The 27,566-nt window shown below is 38.8% G+C and overlaps 1 protein-coding gene across 3 annotated transcripts in view; it reads left to right on the top strand.

Moving 5' to 3' along the window:
* The window catches only part of RFX4 (regulatory factor X4), a 93,177-nt gene that overhangs the window by 49,709 nt on the left and 15,902 nt on the right, over positions 1-27,566 (top strand). For 2 of the 3 annotated variants that reach the window (XM_061371830.1, XM_061371832.1), the window contains exons 7-15: positions 408-485; positions 2,301-2,464; positions 4,838-4,938; positions 6,711-6,769; positions 8,324-8,468; positions 11,772-11,866; positions 12,960-13,077; positions 19,816-19,935; positions 21,806-21,967. In XM_061371830.1, the coding sequence (XP_061227814.1) occupies positions 408-485; positions 2,301-2,464; positions 4,838-4,938; positions 6,711-6,769; positions 8,324-8,468; positions 11,772-11,866; positions 12,960-13,077; positions 19,816-19,935; positions 21,806-21,967 (1,042 nt within the window). The remainder of the gene's footprint in view (positions 1-407; positions 486-2,300; positions 2,465-4,837; positions 4,939-6,710; positions 6,770-8,323; positions 8,469-11,771; positions 11,867-12,959; positions 13,078-19,815; positions 19,936-21,805; positions 21,968-27,566) is intronic. The other variant, XM_061371831.1, reaches the window with a different exon arrangement.

The following is a 27,566-nucleotide window of genomic DNA, read 5'->3' as shown; positions in this document are numbered from 1 at the left end:
GCTGCTCTTGGCTGAGCTTGCTAGTTTTCTGATGCTATTCACATGTGTAGTATCAATGTAAAGTGGACAAAGGAATAGGGTTTTATAGTTCTTTATGTCCTAATTAGGGCCACATTCTCGTCTTTGATCTCACTGAAGCTTTTTGCTCCTCTTATATTTGAAGAATTTCCATTGACATAGAAAAATCCATGAATTCAAAGGGAGAATTTACTTTTAAGAGGAAAACTCATCTTAAAGCTAATCTAACTAGACTTTAACCGATTTCTTTTTTTTTTTTTTTTTGCAATTGTGCATAGGTAAGATAAGAAAAAACTTGGTTTTTTTGTTCTCTATATTCTGATATTTTTAAAAGCAGATTTCTTAAAGTAGAATGATCTTTTTTGTGTCTCCCTCTCATTCTTTTTCAGGTTTCTACCTTTATTATGATGTATAGAACTCACTGTCAAAGAATACTAGACACTGTAATAAGAGCAAACTTTGATGAGGTATGGTTAGAAACTAAAGTTGTAGTTTAATGATATGTAAGGTATTAACGGATCTGAGAGCTTATTTTGAATATGATATTACAAACTTATGGTTTTGTGGTGAAATATCCTTTTCATGAGTAATGAACAATGGCTATACTTGAGTACGTAAAGTGACCAATAATGTTAAATCTCGTAACACTGTGCAAGTTAGAGGAAAGAAAGCAACGGGAATGTTTTTGTTTCTTCATTCTCCAGCCAGATTAAGGTAGCAATATTCCCTTATAAGATGCTGGACAATCCAGTTCTCACAACTCAAGAAGTATGTCCATGGCCACTTTTCTAAGCTTTGAGTTGGGGCTGAGCTCTGTTCAACACAAACCCAGGGCAGGTGCTCTGCTGGTCTATTAACAATGGTGCAGGGTGGTGGGGTGCCTACAGAATCCCAGATATCCCAGAAAACTGTACTGAAGTCTCTGATTGCTCAGCTCTGGGTAAGTGCAGCTAGGAAGACACACACAGCAGTTCATACCATCCATTAGCTCATCCATCCACTCATACCATCCAGCAGCTCAGCATTTGATACCATTCATTAGAAATGGATAAGGTTTGTACCTGCTACATATTTAACTGACTTTGAGGGTTTTCTGGCAGTGCATGCAATTAGAGCTGAAAAATAAAATATCACTGGAATGCAAGCAGGTTTAGATTACATGTGGAGAAGGCCTCTAGTTCAGGAAAAGAAATCTGTAGAGATGCTGAGGGCCTGATTCAAATATGACATCCAGGTCCTGGAAAGAAAAAAACAAAACTAAGGAAATGGGTCTTTTGATTCTGCCTCCTGAACAATGGCAAAAATCCCCTGCTTTTTTCCTTTCAATGTTTAATTCTCATGCTCTTTCTCTTTAAAGCTGAGGGTACTTTAAGTCATTGTACCCAGTCTAGATGTTTCCATGTGAGAAATGCATGACGCATGTTTAGGAAATGTTGCTGGATGAGAGTCAGAATACTTTCTTAAAAGCAGGATGTTATATTTTATTAGGGAATGAGTCAGGATCAATGTTGGGGAAAGAGATGAGCAGCAACAATATATGAATGGCAAATATTCTTTACTACAGCTGGTTTGATTACTCATTTCAGCACAGACTGCATGCAGAAGGTTATCATATATGAATGTCAGTGTTCTGACTCCTCTAGAACTGACCATATCATTCACTGACTAATACCTTTATTTCCTAAATGAAAATTTTCAGAGGTATATTTTGCTGTGTCTGAAATCTCCTCCCCATTTTCTTTTTTGTCTCTCTCCATTCTTTCTCCTCTTTCCTTCATAATGGAGGAAACAAAAAATCCAAAAGTGTAGTGTTTCTTTCCAAAACAAAGACAGAAAATGGTATATTTACCTCTGTAAGCCATGTGCTATCCTTCTCTCCCTTCTTACACCAAGTCCTAGATTGCATTCCTTTGTATACAGGGACAGAGAGCACAGAGAGAGAAAAAGGCTTGACATGTGGAAGCCAAAGAGTTACACTCACCAGCCACTGATGGAAGGTAAAAATACGGTGGTTCTCATGGGTCTCTCTCCTGTAGTAGCACAAAGACACCCTGGCACCAACTCAGAGTGTCTCCTCACCCTTTGGCTGGTTATCCCATTCTGTGCTGCGTTACAGTATAAGCCTGTCTAGTTAAGGAATATGCCTTGCCTGTGTTATACACCATCAGTCCACAGCTGGGGTTGAAACAAATGCTATGTAAGCAGGATTGTTTAAAGAAAATGGTATTTGTGTCCTTTGATTATCTTAATTTAAACATCCCTGCTTCTTCTCGTGATTGCAGGTTCAAAGTTTTCTTCTGCACTTTTGGCAAGGGATGCCTCCTCATATGCTGCCTGTATTGGGTTCTTCAACTGTAGTGAATATAGTGGGAGTTTGTGATTCAATTCTGTACAAAGCAATTTCTGGAGTTTTGATGCCAACTGTACTACAAGCATTACCTGACAGGTCAGTATAGCTAGCAGCACTGACCACGTTTTAGCTCAGCTGTCTTTGCTGCATGTCTTTTCCTCTAGAATGGCACCACTTCTCATAAAGCTGCTTGCTGCCACCAGTTTCCTGAGTTTAATTCACAGTGTCAGTTCAAAGGAGTTGAAGACCTGATGTGATCCTGAAGAAAAGTTCAGATTTTAACAAGATTTGTATTATGAAAAACTTGTTAATTTTTGTCTGATAAAGGATACTACCTTCTTCTTGGTTTGTAACATCAAGTTAATAGTTGTATCCCAGCTTCCAGGGAACATCAGAAGTCTGCAGGCTGCAGAGTGCCATGCTGTCTTCTGAACACTCAGACATTGTTCTGCTACTCTGGGATAACAACATAGCAGTATCCTGAATTACAGTGACAAGAGGAGCTGGCCTGGCTGCTCCTTTTGTTAATACTTACATGAATATTTAGGCACTGCAACCTAAGCATTTGTCTCTGTATGCGCTCTTGGAACCCTATTGTTATTCTGCTTGCTAGGAGTATAAAACAAGAACATCATGCTTGTGAACTTTTGGACAAGTTGGTTTAACTTAAATACTACCCTATGAAGAAGAGATGTGTGTTTATTTTAGAATCACTTTAATAATATTGGCAAGCATTTGCCTCTTTCGTTTCAAAGCTAAATTCACTTTTTCAATCCATATGGCAGATCTCAGCTGTTCTCTTCCTACCTGGAGCTCATGTGAGTCCAAGGATTCTTGTTTATATTGGTAAAGCAGAACAGAGATCAACAGTTCATAGCAAAAAGTGTAATCACTGAGCGCAGTCAACCTTTTTTATCCTTTGGTTTTCCTAATATGAGCATAAGGAAACCGACATTTCTCTAAATGCATGTGAACACCATTAGTATTATTGGACTGATGTGTTCCTGAGGTTGAGTAATTTATTAGCAATATTGCTCCAGGAGTTTCCTAATGGTGCTGTGTATTTGGCCCTCAAGTTTTTAAAGGTGTCCCTAATCATGGCGAATGTTTTCAAGATGTTGTTCTGCTCTTCTATGTGCACTGCGTGACAGCTAAAGTACAGGCAAAGTGTTTTTTTTCCACAAGAAACCTGTTATAAGCATGTGCTTTCCTTGATAAGACATGTACATTTTTACAAGCTTTGCACCTCACGCCCCCCCCAAAATCTATTTCACTGGAAGGATTAAACAGAACAGCAGTCCTTTTCTCAAGCTGCTTAGTTCTTTCATAGCAAATAAGGAGAGACTTGAGTGTGAATATAGACTTTTGTAATGCATATAAAGGGCCAGATTGTGGCTATTAAGCCATAGCCTGCACTGGAGGGGGTGAAGAAGGGTCTCATTGCAATGGAAACTCCTGAAGTAAATCTTGCTGACTCAGCCAGAATCCTCTGAGGGTCTTCCTGGGAACAAATATTGGCTGCCCAGAAAAGCCGCTTTTTAGTGGGTGCAGCAGTTGTCATCCATCCCCTGTCCTCTTAAAGTGTCTGCATAGAGCACAGCAGTCCTATGGCCATGTTTATTTTACCAGCTCTGTTCTCTGTGCAGCGCCTTAGGTGTACAAACAGAAAAAGCTGCATGGCTGAAAGGCAAAGTTCCTTGCATTTTTCCCCTCTTACTTGTGTATCTCTAGTATTGCTACAGGCAGTGCAGCTCAGCCTGGCACAACCAAGTGTTAGGGTCCCCTGCACAACACCCTGCAACTGTTCTTGGACACTGTCGTTTTATACCAAGTAATTCCAAGAAGGGCAGAATGAGCAGCCTGTAAAGTTTAGCAGGAAATGATGGAGCCGTCAGGGCAGGTTAGTAAGGAAGAAGAGAGAAATCTCACTTGCCTGAGAGACTTCCTGTCCTGTGCAGAGTTAAGCAGGCAAGTCCTGTTCCATCCCCACTGCCCCTATCTGTGTGGGCTCGGCCTGGAAATTCCTCCCTATCATCATCACCCACTCACTGGCCCCAGCCTCCAGCATAGCTGGTTGTTGCTTCACTTGTACATCCCTGTGTGCATCCATATAAATGTGGGCACAGATGAGCTGAAACCTAAACCTTGATCTATTGCCTTCTTTAAACAGTTGTGACTTTATGTCTTTATGTTTGTATAGCATGGGAATGATTTTATTTCAAGGGAAGAATATTGTTTGTAAGCATCAAAGCAATGCAGTACAGAGAATGTCATTCTTTGTGAGGTTTTGAACATATTTTCCTTTTCCTGCAAATGTTTTCAGAAGTTTTTCTTCATGCCTACAAACCAAAATACATAAGTAACTGCATAATAGTGAGTTGTAAATAGCTGACTCATAGCGTTCACATGTTCGCAGATTTTATAGCATAAAGCACAGAGTAAACCTGCTTTGATGTAGTGATTTTTCAGTTTGACACAGGTGATCCGGAAGTTTGCAAAGCAACTGGATGAGTGGCTGAAAGTAGCTCTCCACGATTTACCAGAAAACCTACGAAACATCAAATTTGAATGTATGTATTATGCAGTCTTTCTCCTATTAACGTGAGATGTACACAGTGCTCATTGATTGCAAATTAATTGGAAGCGAGACTAGTGTTCTTTTTAGGCATTAAAACCTGTCAGTATTATAAATCTTGTATTCACTTACAGTCTCCACTTGTTCATGAGAACCAGTTTCATTCAGTGGAATGAGACACTGCTCAAAAAGAGATGATTTGCTTTTTCTTTCTTGTGGATTCTGATAAGAATTTTGTTGATAGTAAGTAAGCATTAGTGATGATATTAGGCACAGAAAATTATTAAACAAACCTTTAGGCTAGCACAATTTGAATACAGCTTGAGGCCCTTACTCAAAAAAGTGCCAGAGTTAAAAATGAAGGAGATCAAATTACCCTGTCACCACAGGAAAGGGCACTAGTCCTTTTCAGACGTGCTTTGTAGATGCCTGCAGTGCACATCACCTATTGATGAAGCCTGCTTTATTTCACGGCTCTCAATTCTTTGCCTTTCATGAGCACTAAATTCCACACCACAAAGTTAAAGGGGAAAAAAAAAAAACTAATTTAGGAGAAGGATTAACTGTTTTGATCAGCGTGGAAAATTAGGTGTATATTTTACTGAGAACAGTCAGATTGTAAGTTGGAACAACTAATTTTAGGGTTTTTTGGCACTGTTTACTAATTTATTTTAAAAGCTACGCAAAGAACTGAGAATATGCTTTATCACATCTTGGTCAACTCAAAAATATTGAGAATCTGAAACAGCAATATCTTTTCCAATCTGATAGGGAGAGAGAGATTGACTACGCGCTTTCTAGTCATTCTCAATCTCTACGCCTTAACTTCCTCTGTGTAGAGTACAGAGGGAAAACCTACTCTGTGGCTATGTCTAAGGCTTGTTTGGATAGATCTGAAAGTCTTAGGTGGTTTTAATATTATTGAAAACTTGAGTGCATCCTACCTTCTGCAATTGATCCTTCCTCATCAGAATGTGTGATAGTGCAGCCAGCCAGTGGAGGTACTGACAGGAGTAACTGCAAACCTTGGTCATGTTTGCATTTCCCGAGTCACAGATTTCAGACAAAAGATGTACAACACAACATTATAAGTTCATTTTCCAAGCTTAGAAAATCATCTTAATGCAAGGTCCTTATCACTTGGAAAGAGCTAAAATAAGAGCATCAACTAGCAAGTACATTGTGGGCTTCTTACCCCTTAGCGCATTAGTATGTCATGTAATCTCTTTTAGAAACTCTGATCAAATTCTACTTGAAACTTTATCAGATTTTAGCTCCTCCTAGTCTAGCCAAAAGACCCTTCCAAAACTTGTTTGCATTAACACTTGGAAATCTTTTCTAATTTCCACACATAATGTATCTATCATTATTTTATGCCCACTTGTTCTTGCACCAACATTTTTCTTTCTATTACATAGCTCTCTCTGGCCTTCAGTTCCTTTGTGTATCAAGAGAAAATTTGCTATGCTGAACAAGCAAAGCTCTTCCATTGTTCTCTACATTTCTCTTGTCACCTCATTATTCACAGCATCTATAAATCATTGCTGTAATATGCCTCTGTAAAAGTGATTGAACATCCAGATTTAAGGCTTTAGGTCAAGGTTTAAACACGATTAAATCTGGGCTATTTGAATGAACTTCACGTGGTTGTAATTGTATGCAAGAAACTGAGTAGATTTTTCTGGTCCTTGTTTTAATTCAGTAATTTCAGAAGTACTTTTCTTTATTTAGCACAGTGTGTAAACATGCATCTCTTTTTTCCTGCAGTGTCCAGAAGATTCTCACAAATACTCCGTCGTCAGACATCGCTAAATCATCTCTGCCAAGTAAATATTTCAGTTACTTAAGTTTGCTGAATGCCATTTTTACTGACTTTTGAAATAATTTTATTAATTGGTAGGCTGGACTTTACTCAGAGAGGAAGAGATCACGTTTAGCAGTCTGTCCCCAATATTTATTGTGACCGCCTTTACAAAGTCAAGAAGTAATCAGCCCAAAATACTTTTCTAGACAACCGGCAACCCCTGATTATTAAATTCAGCAGGGTACTTTTATGAAAAAAGATCACTATTTGATTTGAATAGATGGTTCATTTCCAGGCAATAAATGAAAAACATTCATTTGATTTCAGAGCAGGTAGTATTATTAGTAGGTCAACTGCAAAGTAAGAAAAATTTCTATATGCCTGACAAGAAATTCCTAGGCTAATTGTATATTATAAATCATGCAAATTAGTAAAAACCCAAACAGTTGAACTGCTGAGGTTTTAAACAGAAATAGTCTTGCAATCATAGCAAGTGAATATAAAACCTACTCTTCAGTGTTTGTTTGTCATCAATTAGTTTAGATCACAATTGCCTATCAAAAAGTCATGAGGCCAAATTCTGTGTAGTATAAAAAGGGGAAGAACGTATTCAGTTAATGAATGTTTTACCCGTGTATTGGAGCAGGCAGTTTGATTTCTTTGTCACACTGAAAGCTCCACTTTTGGAAGGTGTATCCAACACCCCTGTGAGTGGTGAAGTCCACAGGAAGAAGCTCTGAGGGAAAAACACTCCTGCAAGGATGTCTAGATGTCTTCCTCCATTATTTTAGTGGTGAAGGCAGTGATACCAGCGCTACCTTTCCCCAGATGTAGTGGACCATCACTGAGCTTTGGAGGTCCATAGGGATTCAGAGGAAATCAAGACACAGAGACCACAACTGTCTTCAATCACATCTGGGATGAAACAGTTTACTTACATGAAGGACTATTCAAATGCATCACTTCCTTGGGGAGGCTGATAACCTTGGTGTGGATTGTCATCTCTGCTTAACTTCCAGAGATCTGGTATATGTTATATGACCATGACTTTGTGTCTCAGTCCATCCTCCCCACTGTCAGCAGTGGATCTGCATCTCAGCCAACTAAGAAGCAGATATGGTGCAGGGACAAATGAGCTTTAACCTTTGCATGTGACTGAGGGAAGAATAAGAGCCTTCATAGTTTGGGAGAAGGGAGGGTGCAAAACTGAGGGGGGTTGATTTGTTTGCATCTTGATTTTTCTTGTTGCTTTTTGGTTTTGAACTGAAGCTGGTAAAGAAATAGCAGAGCTATTAGAAACTGAGAAGACTAGCAACAGCATCACCAGATTAGAGTTGTTCATCAGGGTTTGTGGTGGATGCAATACGTGCACATGATTTTAGTTGGCAAAATTACTTGGGAGTTAGTTCTCTGTGGTTAGAGGGCCTTGTAATGTCCATAAGACATCAAGTTGGCAGGTGGGTGTCCATGAGGAGAATCAACTCAGTGAGCCTAGCTAAGGAAGCGTAAAAGGGGATAAAGTCTATTTTTAACCTAATAAACCATGAACTAATGAATTGATTGGATTGGATTACAGGCATCAAGAACAGTGATCCACAGTGCAGACATCACATTTCAAATGCTGGAGGACTGGAGGAATGTGGATCTGAATAGCATTACCAAACAAACCCTCTACACTATGGAGGACTCACGGGAGGAACACAGAAAACTCATAATACAATGTAAGAGCAGAACCCTCAAATAAAGCCAGGTGAACTTGGTTTCCTCCTGGAAACAAAGCTCAATGAAAGTAACACTTGTTTCTGCAGCCATTGGTTTGCTTTGACTCTCAAGGTAAAGAGAGAGATATTTATCAAAGTGTATGGGAAAGCCCTGTCAAGGTCTTATATTTTGGGGCATATATCTGGGTACTCTTCCATTAATGAGTTTTTTTCTAGTATCCAGAACACCCAATGGCATAAGACTTGCACCCAGATTCAGGAAGACTTTCTTTCCATAAACCTGAGCAAACTAAATCTATAGTTAAAGCATTAAATTTGATGAATTTTGATCTCTTTTGCTGTAGAACTGCAGGAGAGTTGCCTTTTTAATGGCTTTGACACTGTATATTTGTAAATTTTACTTATGAGAAGGTCCATGTGTATTTTCATAAGCAAGTTCATTTGATGGGGTGCTTTCACCCTGAACTTATATGAGTAAGCAGAAGTCCCATATCAAGCAAGCTCACTGGCTGATTTAGTCTACCTAGTAAAGTGAAGGGCATGAACTGAAAAGTGACTTTGGAGATGCTGGCAAATTGGTTTTAGAGTCAAAGGTCTTTTGCAAGTATAAAATTTAAATTGCACTGTCCAGCAAGTGTGTGGGGTTGCAAGCTTAGGTGTAACCCAAAGCACACTGAATTTGTCCCTCTGAGGTACCAGAGTTGATCAGCTTTGTCTTTAGTATCATTCATAACCTCACTTCCCTCTGAACCCATCTGTTGTATTGTTACTTCTCACCAGAGGAGGCCCAGTCTTCTTTTATGCAGAACCAGCCTTAATGTGGATCAACCTGGGCAACCACTTGTGGGAGCCTTGAAAGGGTAGGTTTGCCAAAGAGGGCAACACTTTCAGCGAGTGGCTGGGAAGAGGAAGGGTGACACCTTCACATGTACACTGTACCTTGCAAGGCTGACTTTGGCACTTATCCCGCTATGCTAATACTAGAAGTCTTCTCCTCAGTTTAGGGACTGGTGGTGTATTCTCTGTTACTTCTGTTTTCCAGCAAGAGATGCTTCGTACTCTTTCCTCTCATTCTTAATCCTTGATTCATTTCCTGATGTGGCTTTCTCACCTTCTGAGGAGATGGAAACTTGATGTGGTAACAGGTAGCATATAGTAAGACTGGAGTCCAGAAGCTGTGTGCATCCTTCAGATATCTGTTACATTTTCAGTATCTACCCAACATCCTCCTACTGATGAAGAGAGTTCTTAAAGTTATCCCTAGTAACAGCAACAGTTTCCACTTTGTTCAGAAAATACTTAATTTGTAGGAAAGCTTTTTGTATATGTTCTAACTATTTAAGTACAAACTTAAGTGTAATAAATTGAAATAGAACCTTCCTGAATGCTAATGGATTTGGACATGTTTTGCCATATTTTAGGCCTGTATAAGCGATTGCTTAGAAATGGTAACCAAATAGGAATGTTCACCATGAGACGGGATTCCACTGAGGAGTGCAGATATACAGAGAGATTATTCTAGAACTTAGATGGTTTTTCCCCCATCTCTTTGATGTTTATTAGTAGAATAAACAAAGATCTTTTCAAAGATCATATTCTGTATGACTCCTATGATATGGAGTTAAGGCCTGGTTTCACATTATTGGTGTTAATAATCATGAAAGTACAATTTCCAGCTACTGTAACTGGAAAAACATGTTTATAAGCTTACAAGCAAGCTTTGAGAGAAACAGAGTAAAATCACTGGCTATAGGAGAACCTCTTTCCTGCTCTAGTATGGTAGCTGTCTCTGACATGGCTTCGTCTTTCCTTCCTTTCTCAGATCCTGTTGAGGCATTTTTAACAGTCACTAAAGGCTAAATAGTTACTTTTCTCAAATAGGTCATTGCACACAGCTGCATTTCTTCAGCAGCAAAGCAGGAAACTGAATTGTTCTTCCACTCTTGTTTCCCTCTTCGTACAGCATATGAATTACTTAATTTGCTGTATCAGGAAAGGGTTTTTTTCAGGTAAATATTCAGGTATGGAGACAACATTTAGGTTTCTCTGTGATCCTGTTCTGAATAAAGGGAGGTTGCCTATTCAATAAAACAATGAAACAAGATAAAGATGGCCTAAACATCACTATTTTCCTTCTTCCTCCTTTCCTTCTTTCCTTTTTCCACAGCTAGCGTTTCTGACATCCAGCCTTTTTGCAAGCCTGAGTTAATGAAATCAGGTGTGAAGCAAATGCATTCCTGTTCATCTTGCTGATCCAACTTAGAGACCAGGGAGCTTGTTCTTTGCATTATTGTCAGCCCCTATGGCTCGTTTCTCCAGCTATTATTTCTAAGCTTTGCCTTCTCCACCTCCCTCGCTGTCTTTCCTATGGTGGGAAATTCCTTCTTCTTGTTATTTATAACCAAACATAAATGGAAAGGCATAGCAGATTGAGATCATCCTGTAACACAGCAGGTAGAAAAGTATCTTTCTTCTTGACTTACTGGGTCTTTTATTTTAGCTGAATTGAAGAATAATTTCTTAAGATGCCAAAGCACATGAATCTTCGTCTTCCAGCTATTGATTCTATGAGAATCAACTAGAGCCCTGCAGTTTTGAGATCTGCAGTTGAATGACTTGGTTGTTTTAAACTTCTGTATTAAAATATGAACATGTATACTTAGGAGAGGTTTAAAAGTACACAGGTTGCTTTTGAAAACTCTTCTTGATGAATTAAGTATAGCATTTGTGCATTGGTAGCAATTTGTTTTGAAGAAGTAGAAGTTTATGGAAATTCTGTGTGTGTGTGTGTGTCTGCCATTGCAAATAAATGATTTGCAGCAGTTGTCACATTTTTGCAACTAAAGCATTATACAGATGTGAGCCCTATCAACAATACTCATCCACTTGATGCTTAGAAGATTCTTTATGCATTTCTAAATCAATTTCATGCATGACCTTTTTTCACCACCAGGGTCAAGGTCTAGATTCGCACTCTTCATAGGGAATACCATAAACGTTTCACTTCCGGGCACACTGGACAGCTGAAACTTAAATCAAAAGCTTAACTTTAAACAGTGGGTTGTGACTTGCTCACGTTAAAATGCCACATCCAATGACTCCATCACTTTCACTGGAAATGAGATAGGAGACTGAGCAAACTTACTGGGTCAGCACCAAGAAAGATATATTTGTTGTAGTTGAGCAATGCATTATGAAAACCACAGCAAACTTGTGATGTTATCAGCAGCTCTTTGGTGATTTGTTTCTCTTTTGTTCAAAATGGAATCCAAGTACTGAGGTGGGCTATTTTTTGTCTGCCAGTGTATCAGGAGTTTGATCACCTTCTGGAGGAGCAGTCCCCCATTGAGTCGTACATCGAGTGGCTGGATTCCATGGTGGACAGATGTGTTGTAAAGGTTGGTAAGCAGGAGTAAGGACCGCAGTCATTTATGCGCATTTTGAGCTCTATGCAAGTCATAGATTTTTAGCAGAAAAAGAAGTAAAAAAAAAAAAAAAAAAAAGAGCCAGGCACTGGTAATAAGGAGGAGTAAAGCAACAGTGAGTAACATCTCACCAGTTTTCATGGAGAACTGCTCACAGTCATGATTCTGCTTTATTCTGTTTTGTCTATTCTGTCCCCAAAGGAAGATATAACTGTATGACCAGCTATTTTTAACTTCTGTCACTAACTATACTTTGTATTAGGATGTTCTATGAGAATTTCAACTCTTCATACCAGTTGTTAGAGCTAAGAAGTAACAACCAACCAAACCAAAAAACCTCACTGCCTCTCTCTGTGCAAAAGATCCATACAGAAAACAACAGATACTTCTCCACATTACTTGAAATACTTTGATTGTTTGGGGGAACTTTCCTTCTAGTCAGTAGAATGCAATTTGAAATTCAGACCGTAACTGTTAATTTTCATGAATAACTTCACATGGATTTTGTTAGCTGATTGGACGAACCTAATTCTTTATCTCACATATAGTATAGTAATTTATATTTTTTTAGAGTTAATGCCTAATGTGTGCTTTCTGGAAAGTGTTTTTCATAGTAAAATGAACATGGGAATTCATGAAAATCATGGAGGGATAAAAAAATTATATTCAGTAGTAAACTTTAGTTGCAATGTAAGTATAAATTTTCATTGTGGATCAAGCATTATTGTTTCTAAATTGCTTCCTTGACCAGGAAGTAAGAATGAACATGTAAGTAATTAAGTTGAAGGTCAGAGCAATGTTTTGGCAGTTCCTTCATCTTTTAGAAGGGAGATTCAGTCTTGGTGTTGAATAATACTTACAATTTCTGAAGGCAGTATATGGTTACAAGATGCTTTTCTGTCTAAGGTTGTTTTGGTTTTTAATTTTTAGTGTTTATTTTAATACAAAGATAATGGTAAGTAGTTTTTCTGTATATAAAAAAAAAGATGGATATGTGAATCATTCATCTGCATTAGGTGGTAGAAATAAAAGTTTCTCTTTGACAGATACATCTGTTTCCTTGCAGGTAGCTGCCAAAAGACAAGGCTCTTTGAAGAAAGTAGCTCAGCAGTTCCTTCTGATGTGGTCCTGTTTTGGCACTCGCGTGATTCGGGACATGACTTTGCACAGTGCACCCAGCTTTGGTACTTTGATTTTGTTGTAATAATTGTATGTCGCAGTCAGGAAATCTGCATCCTGGCTTGTAATGTACAGTTTAAGTGAAAGCATAACCAGTTTTCACATGCCCAGGGCTCTATTAAGAAGAAGAACTGGGGCTAGTGACATTTGGAAATAATGCTCAGAGAGGTGTCTGTCTTCAAGATCTAGCCAGGGGAGCTGAAAACATTCCTTTTGTTTGTTGTTAGCTAGTAGCTGGAGTTATCAGCTACAGGTCAGCTGAAGGAATTGATTACCGGAGCCTTCCCTAACGCATTTCAGTTCAAAGCGAACCCAAACCCAAACCACTTTGACCATGTGTTGTGCCTGAAGAGATGACTTTGCCCTGAAGTGGATGAAAAGCTCTTCAGTGAACCATTTTGTCAGCTCTGCTTTTAAAGGACATAGCATTTTAAACTAGTATGTGCAAAACAAGTGTGTTTCTATACCCTGGACACATTCTTTTCCATCCTATTAGAATACAGTCAGGGTGAAAAAACAGACTTTTACTTTTTACATCAAAAAGCATGTTACTTTTCTACACAGTTTCAACAGGGGCTTTGTCTTGAATCCTAGGATACAAACAGTTCAGATTAAATTCATTGAAAGCAGTGATAATTGAAAAGGGATTGCTGTGTCATGAGTGTGAGCATTTGCAGTCACTTGGGACCAGATTTTGCATGAGGGATGGTTTCTATAAATGTACATTTGTCCCAATCTGTTAGTAAAAGATTAATAATGAATGAATTTAGAAAGGCACTGCATTGAACAACGGCAAGGTTTTCTCCCCATTGAGCTTTTATAACCTTTATGATTTTAGAACCATCTACTAGCATAAATTCAGATACCAGCAGAGATAGGCAGAGTATGAACTGTATTTATGTTTTAATCTGAAATTACTTTTGCTGGCTTCCCATTGTAAGTTTTCCAAGCAGGTCTTAGTGAGTCACCCTTAGACATCAGGATAGTGAGAGCTCCCAAGATGGTCACAATTTCCATCTGCTAACTTGTGCTTTCAGCACTAATACCCTGGTCACATCTAATTTTCCCCTCCTCTAGGGCTCATTTTCTCTTTGAGGTGCTGCAGCTTTTCTTTTGTTGAGGGCATAAAGGTAGGTGGTAAGGCTTAACAGTATACTTTCCCTCAGTGTCCAAAAAAAACTTTGCATGAGTATTGGGTAAATGCTGAATGCTGTTTCATAGCACTTTGGGTTGCTACACTTCTCTCTGCAGACATAATCACAACCTGTAAAACACAGTGCTACTCAACAAATGAAAACACATCCTGCATTAGTGCAGTGTTGAGGTTACAGCATTACAAGTCATGAAATGCAGACGTTAAACTGCCCCTAAGGATACCTTATTGCTACTGAATTGCACATTACAACATTATTTTTATTTCAGTGCAGGATATGTTTGTAACCTAATCAAACATTCTTTGTTTCAGAGCACCAATCACCAAAACATCTGTAATCAAACAGGGATTCCCCAAATAGCTATTAGACCACCACTTGTCTGGATGGTCTGCACAGTGATCCTCAGCTGTGATTCCTTACTTATTAATGGAAACATTCATGAACTTGCCACATAGCGAGTAAATGAGAAGATTGAGAATTATTTGTTGGCTTGAGTTTGGAACCCACTAGCATATAATATATCAGATCTACAAAAATAACTTACCTATTTCCTCTATTATAAATTTGACTCATGAATTTCTCAGTTTTGAGAACTTTAAGTGCCTGGCTAAGTATGTAGAACTTATGTGGGGTATCTTTCCTTTTTGGTTCACTGGGTATATCTGTGTGTACAACTGCATGAACCTCCACCTTATATGGACCCACAAGTTTGAACATGAATTTGATATTTTTATATGTAACCACAGGGAAATTATGTACTGGTCATAGCTGATATCTTATTCATGGGTATGTGGTGTTATAATTAGAACTGGATCAATAATTTATTTTCAATTTGGTAGGCAAAGCAAGAGTTAAAAAAAAATCATCTTCGGTGTGAAGCTCAGTTTGGGATTTTCATCAAATTCAAAAATCTTTATTTTAAAAAAAGTAAAATCAAAGAGAATTCTTGTGCATTTGCCACATTTTGGTGCATAGATGAGAGCTGCCAGCCTCAGCAGTCTTGAAGGAGTGTTGACCATTGTCAGAACAAGATCTCTAACCAAAAGGCTAAAGGCTTTGTCCTGTGGGAGGGTTTTCTCATCTTTTCTGTTGAAACTATTTCCCTTTGTACAAACCACGTACCCACATGTTGAGCTGCAGAGGTCTGCAGCCTGCTAGGTGGGCTTTCCCTGGGAGGCAATGTGAGAGCCCTTACTTATACAGGGTGCAGTTTTCCCTGCTCAGGTGTAATGCCAGCAGAGGTAGGGAGGAGATCTGAGCCTTCAGGTTTTCAAAGGTGAGAGTGATATCAAAACTCTATCCTCATCCTATCAGGCAAAAGCCTGGGCTATTCCTACCTTCTTTCCCCAAAAAGTTATTTAGCCTCAGGCACACATTTATAATTTGTATTAATGATGCTACTCATTCACTGCAAGGACATTTGGCATATTGTTCAGGAATTAGAGTTGTGCAGGTTCTAAAAGGATAACCCCTGCACATCAACAGGTCAGAGACAGATGGCAGAAACTCTTCTGTGCTTAATATAACACAGTTCCTTCTAGCTTTTCAGCTAGAAGTGAGCATTTAAGTGAACTCTATGGAGAGAAAGACTTGTTTCACTATTCTGAATATTTACATCTATATATCTTTGTTGTTAACTTAGATAAAAAGTTTTGCATTTTTACTGCATTGAAGACTGTTTCAGTGGACTCAGTTTTAATGACTTTTTTCCACTTCAGGCAATATAGAGACTCAGATGCTCGCAGTGTAGTTTTGGGTTGGTGTTGTTTTAAGTAAAATAATGTGTTAAATGATGGATTCTTTATTATATACAGGACAGTATGTTTTTACCTTTGAAATATCTGACACAGAAATCTGAGTGGAGGAAGATGAAATACCTGGCACAGGGTGACTGGCATAGGGATTTGACCCTGCAAAGCTTTTAAGCATGGTGGTATAGGCAGGCTGAAACAATCTCTGCCAGAAAAAGAAGTTCCTCACTCTCCTGCTTGCCCTCCCTTTTTCTCTCTGCCTTCCTGCCTCCCTCTCTCCTTCCTGTCTGCATATCAAAGGCACAGTTGGTGGTAGTGTTTGGGTAATGCATCCAGTGTATAAAGTAACTAATTAGTAATAGAGGCCCCATGATTTTCTCCAGATCTGGAAACCTCACTGTTGTTTTGCTACTTACGTGTAATTGCTGTATCTGTTAATAGCTGCTGATACTTACTGTACATTATCTGGGTAATTATTGCCATGATTTCTCTTAACTCATGAAAATTAGAGTCAAATGCTGCTTATTACTGTAGCTACAGTATCTTGAATGACTTCTTACCTTTTCCTGAAGAAGTGTACTGTTTGCCTATCACAGCTGGGTCCATTTCAGGACTGAAAGACATACTTGAAAGGACCAGTTTCAAGTGAAAAACAGTAGCTTGCAAACACAGAGTAAATTCTTGTGCATCGTGCTGAATAGGTATTCACTGTGTAGCTGAAATGCTTCCCCTGATATTGGTTTCACTCTATAGCTTACATTTCATTCCACTCACTTAAAAATGTAAAAATATTGTATTCAGTCAGTACCAACAACTTGTTTGTTGTCTTTCACACAAAATCTGGGCTCAGAAACTCTATGCGGTGTTTAAAAATCCACAGAGGGAGAAATAATAGGAGAGGAAGAGAGAAATTCAAAAGAGTGACAGGGGCACTGGAGTGTTTTTAAATGCTGCATTCAGTATTGCCAACCCCAAGTCTTCAAAATAAAGTATTAAACCCCCCCAAAAGCAAAAAGACATTTTTAAAACCAGAAAATCTCGGTTTCTTGTCATTTGCTTGTTAGCATCGCAGTGTTCAGGCTTTGCACTTCCAAATATTTTTATGAAACCACAAGCAACTTTCCTTAATTTATTTTTTTAATTAAAGCTGAGAAAGGAGTTTGATTAGAAACACAAATACCCTGAGTTTTATACCACCACTTCAAGTTTGCTAGCATTTAGGCCTGTTTTTCTTACCTTGCAAATACTTATCAATAGTAACTGCACTAAAGTCAATAGAAACTTCCCACTGAAAAACTGTAGTCAGAAGAAGAGTGAGCAATTTACAGAGATTCTTGATAATAGAAGTTTCCACTGGGGAAATCCTAAGTCAGTAACAAGGTGATCAGCCAGGTCTATTGGGTTATTTATGTCTATTACACTGCTAAATTGAATCAGATTTTATTTAACAAGACATTGAGTCCAAAAGGTCCCTAAAAACAAATTCTGTGCAGTAGTTGAGTGAAGATCTCCACTATTTACCCTAGAAAGGCAGGGGAAGCTTTTACCATTTTGATTTGCACAGATACGTGAAACAAATGAAAAACTGAATGCTTCAGGTTCAACAACAGCTAAAGATTTCTTCCCCATAGCAAAGGTGTTGCAATTCTGTATGTCCTTTCTCTGTGCTGTCTTGCCCAAGACACAAAGGCACATGTTAACTTCCCAGTGTGTCTGCTCAGTCCGTATCAAGTGATGATAGAAGCCATGCAGGCGTGGATTGAGAGAATGAAACACAAAGACCATCCGAGTCACAAAGAAAAAGAATGTGCTCACAGTCGCTTTGAAAGCTGAACTGGCAGCTCGAATTGTGTAACGATATAAGCTCTTTCAAACCACTTCTTCTGTCCTTCAACAGTATGTTTGAGTACAGAAGTTGGAGTAGGGGTAGTTATACTTCCTTGTGATAAAAACTTAGGATCCCAAGATAAACCTAACTGTCCTGTGAAGGAACTGATCATCATGAAATTTATTTGAATTTGAAACTTGTTGTACCTTTTTCCATGGAAGTATTTTTTGTCAAATGGTAGTAATGGAGCTTTAAAAGGAACACATCTGGATTTTTCTGGGGTCTGGCTGTAGTTAATCTCTGTTTCCCTCTCAGCTGATGATCTTCCTCTGATCTAAGCTAACTGCTGGACTGCCTATTATTTTAACCTGACTGCATTTGCTCTTGCCAGAATTATTTAGTGACTTACATGAACATGTTTTAGATATTCCATGGAAGTCTAAATAAACACAGGCGATTTAAAAAAAAAAAGAATAAATTGTATGATCAAATCCTGTCTGGAGCTATTACGGGTACTCTGTGTCATGGAGTCTGTTGTATAAACTGACCAAATTCCATCTCAATACTAGTCAGTCTTCCTCTGCAGATGAATGTTATTCCTTTCAGGAGGACATTACACAATGTCTTGGCTCTGATGCCTTGCTCCTCTATTTTTCCTCTGAAATGCATCTATGGTCTCTTCTTACATATCTATTTTTGTGGCTATGTGTGCTTTAGGGCAAACATTTCTTCACTATCCCTGACATGTATCCTTCTTTATAAATTATAAGAAACAACTCTCTTCCTTTCTGCAAAATGAAGCTAGCCATGCATTTTTAGTCATTTAAAATCTATCATCTATTCCCCACATCCTCCTGGTAACCTTCTCCATACCAGTTTAAACTTGTACTGATTTCTATTGAACATGGGTGACTGAAGTTACATGCAATATTCTAAGTGAGGTTTTACCAGTGCCTTGTGCAATAGTAGTAACACTTCTGTTTCTACAATGGAAGTATATAAATCAGAGGATGATATAAATCTCTAAGGGCAGAAGTTCTTACAGTGAACTGTTAGACTTCATTTCCCTTACTCTAATCTACAGCATCCCCCAGTCCTTCTTCTAACAACATTATGAAGTTCTCCATCTGTACTTAAATCTTACTTGAGGATTTGTAGCAGATAGCTATCCTTTTACTATTAATTTTCAAAGTTTCTTTTTTTTACTCCATCACCCACATTTTCTTTTGTCCTCACTTAACCTTTAAGTCCTTTTGTCCTTAAGTTTTTCACATTCCTGTCATGGCAGTTAAGAAATTATATTGAGGGCATCTTCAGAAGTAAGCACAGAAACAGGCCAAATTTTATGCTGATGATATGATTCAAACAGAGGATTAGGAAAAGATGGTGTAGTAGGAGAAGTCTTTGTCACAAATCTTTCCCTTTAAAACACCCAGAATTGCTGCTAATGCCTCTATGTTTCGCAGTTAATGGATGTCTCGGTCCATGCAATGCACTGGAGACATGCTATCAGGAAATCTGGAAGGATGTTTCTACCTTCTTATTGACTGGTTTCTAATTTCTTTGTCCAGTGACACAGATAGTTCAGAAAATTCATGCCAGGACATGTTGCTAAGGCAGCCAGTTTAGGATTCTGCTTCTGTCAGAATCTTATATCTGGTCCTTTAGATAAAAGGGAGCAATTTCACTGTAGTGTAATTGTCTAAAATTTTAGTGCTGATGTAGGAGAAGAAAACTCCATCAAGTCCCACTTCTCAGCTAGACAGCCTCCTTGCACCCTGAACAGCAATAATTGGTCATATAAGCCTGTAGAAATCCAGGAGTGAAAAGAGTTTGATGGACCCTAGGTTTACTTTTATCCTCTTTTACATTGAGTAAGAGAGATACTTCAGTAGCAGTAGTATATGGAGACAGTCCTACTCTACTGTTTGCGTTGAATACTGTAATCATTGGTTTAATAAGTGTATTGAGACAGTCAATGGCTTTTTTGTTTGTTCACTTTATTACCAGGGTCTTTTCACCTTATTCACTTGATGTTTGATGACTACGTATTGTACCTGCTAGAATCACTCCATTGTCAGGAGAGAGCTAATGAGCTAATGAGGGCAATGAAAGGAGAAGGAAGCACAGGTGAGTTTGTTCTTCTATTCATCTTTTGCTGAATTCCACTGGATTCACTATTTTCTGTTAGGACATTTCTTTAACCTCATTTAACCCTGTGAGGCTTATCTAGGAGCAACAGTTTTGCAGTTTCAGTGTTATTTGGAATAAGTAATTAGTGAGGGCGGCATGCCTGGTTAATGCATTCTGAAAGGGGTCTGCTTGTTTCGTGAGGTAACTCTGGATGTTTGAAACCTGTGGTGGTTTAAGCCCAGCTGGTAGCTCAGAACTACGCAGCAACTCTCTCACTCCCCTGCTTCTTCCTCCCCACCCTGCTCCAGAAGGGATGGGGAGGAGAATTGAAAGAACTCCCACAGGTTGAGATAAGAGCAGTCCAGTAACTAAGGTATAACACAAACCACTGCTGCTACCACCAATAATAGTAATTATAAGGGAAATAACAAGGGAAGAGAATACAACCGCTCCCCACCCACCGACTGATATCCAGCCTGATCCAAGAAGTGATCTAGCCCTTCCGGGTAACTGCCCCCAGTTTATAGAGTGGGCATGACGGGCTGTGGTATAGAATACCTCTTTGGTTAGTTTGGGTCAGGTGTCCTGTCTCTGCTTCCTCCCAGCTTCCACTCCTCCCTGGCAGAGCATGAGACTCACAAAGTCCTTGGTCAGAGTAAACATTACTGAGCAACAACTAAAAACATCGGTGTTATCAGCGCTGTTCCCAGGCTGACAGTCAAAAACACAGCACAGCACCAGCTACTAAGAAGGAGAAAAATGACTGCTACTGCTAAACCCAGGACAAAACCCCATTCCTAAACACATACTTGGTGTTTCAGTAAGAGACTTTTGTACTGAACCTTTTACCTTAGTTGATCTGCTTAAGCCACCATTGTTTTTCAGTGGACCCAGTCTTGATTTCTGTTTTTTTCTCAAACTCTTGCCCTGGTTTAACACTGAATAAATTCACCGATACCAGTGAATTTGTACCAGTCTAAGTAAGAGGGAGATAGAAGAAGTGAGCAAAGTAAAAATGCAAAGCTATTATTTCTAGTAGACTCACGGTTCGAGTGCATGTACAGAAGCAGATTATGAGTCCTTCTCCACTCTACACTGTCTTGCCAGAAAGAAGCAAGCAGAGATTGCCTTTAGTCCTTCTGCTCAGGCCAACCACCTTATAGTTAGGGGTCCTCAGTGGTCTTCCTTCCTTGCATCTCCCATTACTTTTGGCAAGTTAAACCCATCTGTCACCTTTGGAAAGTTCGATTCTCAATTTTAGCTGTGGCTTAATTTGTCATCCTGTAGATTTATGAAAGGAAGAACATTTTGGTGATTAAGGTAATATCTCCTATGTGTTGAAAGACCTGGATTTAATTCATTGCCCTGCTGTAGCCTCTTGCTTTTTGACAAACAAGTTGCTTATCCTCGTATACTTTCCATATACCTTTAGCAGCTAGAACTATCCAGAGGGCCATCATCTTTAGTCAGTGAGGAAAGAAGGTCATGATCAAAAGCCAGTGGAATCCCCTGAAGATTCATGTTTCTTTCCAATGTCTCTCGAAGGAGTAGGAGTGCCTGACTCAGACTGGACTCTTAATTTTAGGTATCTAATAGTATGTCAGGAATATAAGTCTTAAGCTGTCTATGAACAAGTTTCCTATCTATACAATAGGAAAAGTAGCACTTTCTTTTAAGAGGTCTTATAAAGGTACACTGAAGGCTGTAATGCTGAATGTTAAAGATTTTCTTTCAAAGATTTGTGATTCCTGTGACGCACTTCTTAAAATACAGACTACAGAATTTAACTGCTTGTGTTAATTTTTCTTGTAGTTTCTCAGTGTTCCTTGACTTTGTGTTTTATGATGATTTTTCTCTCATTCTGCAGCAGAAATACGAGATGAAATTATTCTGAGTGAACCAGCTCCTCCAACTCCCTCTCCAGTGCCGTTCTCCCCAGCTAAATCAGCCACTGCAGTGGAAGTGCCCTCTGCCCCCTCACTTGTCAGCAATCAGTCCCCAGAGTACAGTGGCATAGCAGCTACGACAGGTAGGTAGGTTTATGGCAGCTGGATCTGCTTGAACATGGTTTTTGCACTTGGTTATCTGAAATTGAGCCTGGGAACATGAGGTGCTTGTTTTCAAGAGATGAGAAGCCTTCTCAAACAGAAATCTGTTTAAAGTATCAGTTATGACTTCACTGTATCCTAACGTGATGTGCAGTCTAACAGGAAAAAGATCGGATATTTGGACATTTTACATACTTCAAGGAAACATGCCAGATATTCAGTGAGGTTTTCAAAATCCTAAACCACCTGTGGTTCAGGAATTCCTAGCGGGTAAAATGGGAATTGAATATCTTTCCATATATTTGAGGCTTAAATTTGTCTAAATAGATGTGCAAGTTTCCCTTGGGAATGTTTTACACATCACTGATAACTTCATCTTTCATGCAGTAGGAACTACATGTCTGAAGTCTGTTTTCAGTTGCATACTTTATATGGAAACTTATGAAGTGGCTGTATTCTGGTGCAGAGACTGGTTCAGAGACTGTTTAACCTACAGGTTAAAAAACCTGTGCTTAAAGGTATTCTACTTGTGGGCAGGATTGACAGAACAGTAAGCAAAAAAACCCCAGTAACCAGCTTCTCGTTTGGTCTGTATAAATGGGCAAGTATCATCTGTACTCTAATGTGAAACTTACTAATTACCTTTTGGATATGAGCAGGACATTCTGTCTGTGTGATCAAAAGACAGTGTTTTCTTAACTTGTGGAAAATAAAGCAGAAATATGAATGACTTTCAGACAGTGAAATTCTGGCTTTGCTTCTCAGTGAAAAGATTGTATAATCAGAATGTGGAAACTATCACTTTTGTTGCATACTAGAAAAGCTATAAAACCTTCTTGAAAGAATGTCAGAAAGTGATGATCTACCACACTGGGGAATCTGGCAATGGCTAAATCTTTCTGACAAAAGTTCTTCCTGTTTCAAAGGCGCCACAGGGGAGGACAATGTATAGTTGTGGTGGGAAGAGATTTAAGAACGTTCATCCCTTCATCAAAACTTAAGGTCTTACCACTGTTAGAGAAAATACAATATTTAGGAGGGAAATAGGATGCTATTATCCCCAGATCAGTTAGACAAGAGGCACGTGATTCCTAGATACTGCAGGTGAGAACACTGCTTTAGATCAGGCAACGATGGAGGTGGTGTATATGTTTGAGTCTTGTTGAAACTCTGATTTTGTGGGCAGCTTGATCCAACAGGATTGTTGTGATGTTATAACCAGAACTCTCTATGATGCAGAACTGTACTCAGAAGTAAAAGACACAGTAGGGAACTGTACTTTCCAGTGGCATTGACAGGAATGGAGAATTGAAGGGCTTGTGCTTAAGCTGCAGAGACTGTAACTCTGTGTGACTATCATAACTATTAACCAAAAGCTTATTCCATAGAGTAGCTTTTGTCACCTTCCTGACCTTCCACCTTCAGCTTACTTGACATGCAGATCTGTGCAGACCTGGGAACTGCATGGATCTTACGTAACCCTCCTGAGTCCCACCAGTAATGCAAGGGAATGGACTCACACAATCATTACAAATTAAATTTGATGATGAGTTTTTTGTTTTCATGTTATTATTTTATTATAGTCTATTTTATTCTCTCCCTCTATTTTTTTTATGTCCTGGTAAGGCCCAAGTCTGATAGTGTGAAGTTTCAAGCCAGAAACAGTATCATTTGGGAACAATGGTTGAAGGACCTACTCCCACAGTACAGGCAGTAGAACTTGGCATAGTTGTTCCCATAACAGAATTTCTTAGGCAAGAAATCTATTTCTGATTATTTTGGCTCTCTGTTTTTTCCAGCTTTTCATTTTTAGGTTGTTTTAAAAACTTTTGTTTCATGGAATTGGATTTTATTCTTACGGTTTGGTATAGTCTCACTTTTGTGAATGTGAAAATGATTTTTTGCCTTGCAATACCCAAATTTGTCAATGCAAGTAGTGGTCAAGATTAAATATAAGTATATAGCTATTTTGTGGTCTTAATTTGGGCAATTAGTTGTACCTCCGTTTTCCATACTCATCATGTAGATGAACTGATCGGCTTTTTCGTTTGCTAATCATTAACAACTGTGTTTCAGCTATAGGAAATCATTATCCTTTAAAATGGGAGTGCTGAAGATGTATTACATCAAACTATTCCACATACAGATTTGTGGCATTAAGATACAGAATATTTTGGAAGACAAACCACTGTTGTGGGGAGATACATTTAAAGTACACTCTTGATTTTCTTATGTGTCTTTTACAAGGTAAATGTAAAAGACTGCAAATGTTCTGCAGATTGTGAGAACTAGTTCCATTGGTTACCACTAGCTCTCAATTCCCTAATTTAAGGCATCATTAACTCTTTCTTGCTTGTGGCATTAGTAATAAAAGTTAACTATTAAACTTGCATTTTAACCTTTTTGCCTTCAGTCAGTGGTCAGTATAAAACCATCAAATTAAACTGTTGCAATTACATGACACTGGGCAAAAGAAAAATAAATCCTATCCATTCTATGGATAGATAAATCCTATCTATTCTGTAGTAGAACATCTGGCATGGCTCAGCTAACATTGTATTTAAAACTTTTTGTTAAGTTACGAGACATTTAAAAGGATAATTTGTCTCCATCCTTTCTAAATCACAAAGGCCAGATTAATGATTGTCCAAACTGCAACAATATTGTAATAAAAGTAATAGCTATATGGCTGACTATGCTATTCTTTCTTAAAGCCCCTCTTAAAGCTGTAATTACTCATTTGCCAATGCAATGGCTTTTAGACAACCTAAAATGAACTCTGAATTGTAAGTAGCTCCTAATATGTAAGTAAACTTTAGTTACAAGAAATGCCTGTGTGATATAACTCTCCAGGTCAGCAATGGTCATTTAAGGTCACTGTTCTTCCCAGTCTAGGCTGGGTATTAAAGTTCTGGGAATCTGGCACAGGAGGTACTTGCACAGAGCTATCACATCTCATATTTGCGTGTGTAAGTAAAACAAATTTCTGTTTTCTTCCTAAAGCTTCAGCTCCTGGACTTACATGAACATATAAGAACATCAGCTCTTGTTCAACAATCAATTTAATTCCCATAGCTGCAGAGTGTAAAAGTCAAAGGTTCCAATTTCAAAAGGCAATTTTCCCCTTCAAAATGGAAGGGTTCGTGGTTTTATTCTAAAGCTGATAGTTAAAATAATCTCTTCATTGTATGAGGGCAGATTGGGGGTCTGACTACAGGTTTCTGATTGCTTGAGGTTGACAGTACCACTTTTACTAGCAGAGATAATGCACAGTGCTACGAGTGTCTTGCTTGTACCTGGGTGGTCATTTGCACCAGCATAAAGCAAAGATAAAATGCAGCATCACAAAGAAACTTTTGTTTCTTTCTGCAGTAGTGTGCATGATGGCACCAATAACAACAGGAACGCTGTTGGACTGATAGCAGTTTCATCTACATTTTGGCTCTCCTACAGGTTAGATGGCCTCTTGGTTAGTATATCCTCAAAATCAATTTTTTCATTAAAAAGGAAAAGAAGAAGGAGTGATAATAAATGAACTTCCCTATTTTAATCAAATCCTGAATGCTCAAAACACAAAGCAGAGCAAAATGTTGCTCAATCACTATTGTTTTTGCTTATTTCAGAAAGCACTTTAGTTGGGTTGAACCATATCTAAAAAAGACTTCATCTCCTGGAGTTCAAATCTGCAGCCAGCTGAGGAAATTGATCATGTAGAACTGGGGCATAGGCGGGTATTAAAAAGCTGACTATTAAAAACTTCCAACTTAACTGGTTCCTCCTTTTCCACCAACACGTTGGCAGTATCCTGGTTGACCTGATATATACACACACACGGTCTGCAAATCTGTTGTCACCTTCTGTCCTTCCTCTCTGCCTTTGTGAGTAGGCCACTGAAAGTACCAGGATCCCTTCCACAGAGGCAGAGAGAGCGAGGCAGCTGTAGAACCCCAAGAACATCCTTTAAAAAACCACATTTGAACACCCCAAACATTTATTTCAAAATTGAAATGCCAGTTAGGCTTGAATGCCAGGAGTGGCCAAGTCCTCTCATCCAAGGAGTCTGACTTCCCAAAGGGAGCACATGAAACACCTAGCTGTTCTGGACTGACTCATTTTCCTCACACTGAGATAAGATCCCTACTATTTTTCAGGCAAAGAAGAGGAGGCTGTCACAATAGCTAGTGACAGGCAAATCAACCATATTTGGTAAAATGCAAAGGATCTTCTGGTCCTGTTATTACCATTACTATTTCTTTATAGAGCTAAGAAGGTTATGAGACTTTTGGATCAATGGCAGGTGTTTTTTCTTCTTGGAAAAAATAAAATCAAGTCAAAGTAAAACTTTTGTTTTATAGTGAATTTAAAAAGTGAAAATAACCTCAAAACCCAACAGTAATGTTACCTAAACATACGCATTTGGGGGTTTTTACCATCTTTGTTGTGCTTTTCTTCATTTTCCTTTTGGTTTTGCCTTTTGAATTTATGCCTGTTCTGAGAGAAAATTTCAAATTTTCTTTTGGAAAATAATACAAGGAGAAGAAGTTGACCTTTTGAAATACAAATATTTCACAGACTAGCTGTTGATACTTACATTTTCAACAGTTTTTCTCCTGCTTTCAAATGAAGCTATTTGGTGAGCATATCAGTAGTTTTGCCCCCTTCCACATAAACTCTCTTTTCTAGTGAAGAGAATTTTCCTTAAAGATTTTCTTCAACTCAAGGAACCATGACATCCTCAGGAACCCTGATGCTTCTCTTTGGTCTCAGGAATCTCAATGGTCCTCTGCAATGGGAGCAGATGAAAGACTAAAAATCCAAGAATCAGTGACAGAAAATGCTTTTCATTCCCCAAAACCATGGACTGGACACAGACCTGGTAATACAATCACTTCCGCTACTGAATTAGGCCCTTTCATACTACAGGAAGTCCTAGAATCCACACTGAAAAAAACGAGTCACCTCCTGCAATTCCTTTTAGCTAGTGAAAAAGAGTCAAGAGTGCCCAGAGACCCCCAAACCAGTGTTCGCATTGGGTTAAATTCAGTGTTCTGGTCCTCATTTGCAGGGTAATCTCAGCCAGTATGGTCATGACCTCCAGCAAGAGCTATGTTATACTGGAACAATGGATCTGTCAGCCTCCTGAGTGAAAGGGGTGTGTGCAAAGGACAAAGGTTTCTCAGCAGCTGGCTCATGAATCTGGAGTTCCTGCCTGGAAGGGATCAGGATGATTAAAAAACTCAGCACCTTCCAAGCAAAATGGAAAACCCACTTCTTTGCTTTGCTCTTCGCACAAATGCTCTACATGAAAAAATAAATTAAGTCCAGTCTCTGCCACCTCGAAAGAAGAAAGAAACATTATCTGTGGGAAGAAAATGTCTAGGCTATTTCTGTCCCTATATATTTGTTATACTTTGGAGATCTACCACTGTGTCGCCACTACAAAAGCTGGTACCTAGCTGGGTGGAACAAGTACAAACTGCAAAAGGAGTCAAGAAATTTATTTGCGCAATACCCATTTTTTCTAATCCTTCATTGTTCCGATCATACTTCCTGCCTCAGTCCAGCCTGATCAGCTTCAGA

This window comes from Neopsephotus bourkii, unplaced genomic scaffold, assembly GCF_033783945.1.
Source record: "Neopsephotus bourkii isolate Nb327-2 ecotype Australia unplaced genomic scaffold, CSIRO-AGI_Nbou_v1 NB_1589, whole genome shotgun sequence".
NCBI classification, from domain to species: domain Eukaryota; kingdom Metazoa; phylum Chordata; class Aves; order Psittaciformes; family Psittacidae; genus Neopsephotus; species Neopsephotus bourkii.
The sequence above is the reverse complement of the archived record's forward strand: the minus strand, read 5'-3'. Positions and strand labels throughout refer to the sequence as shown.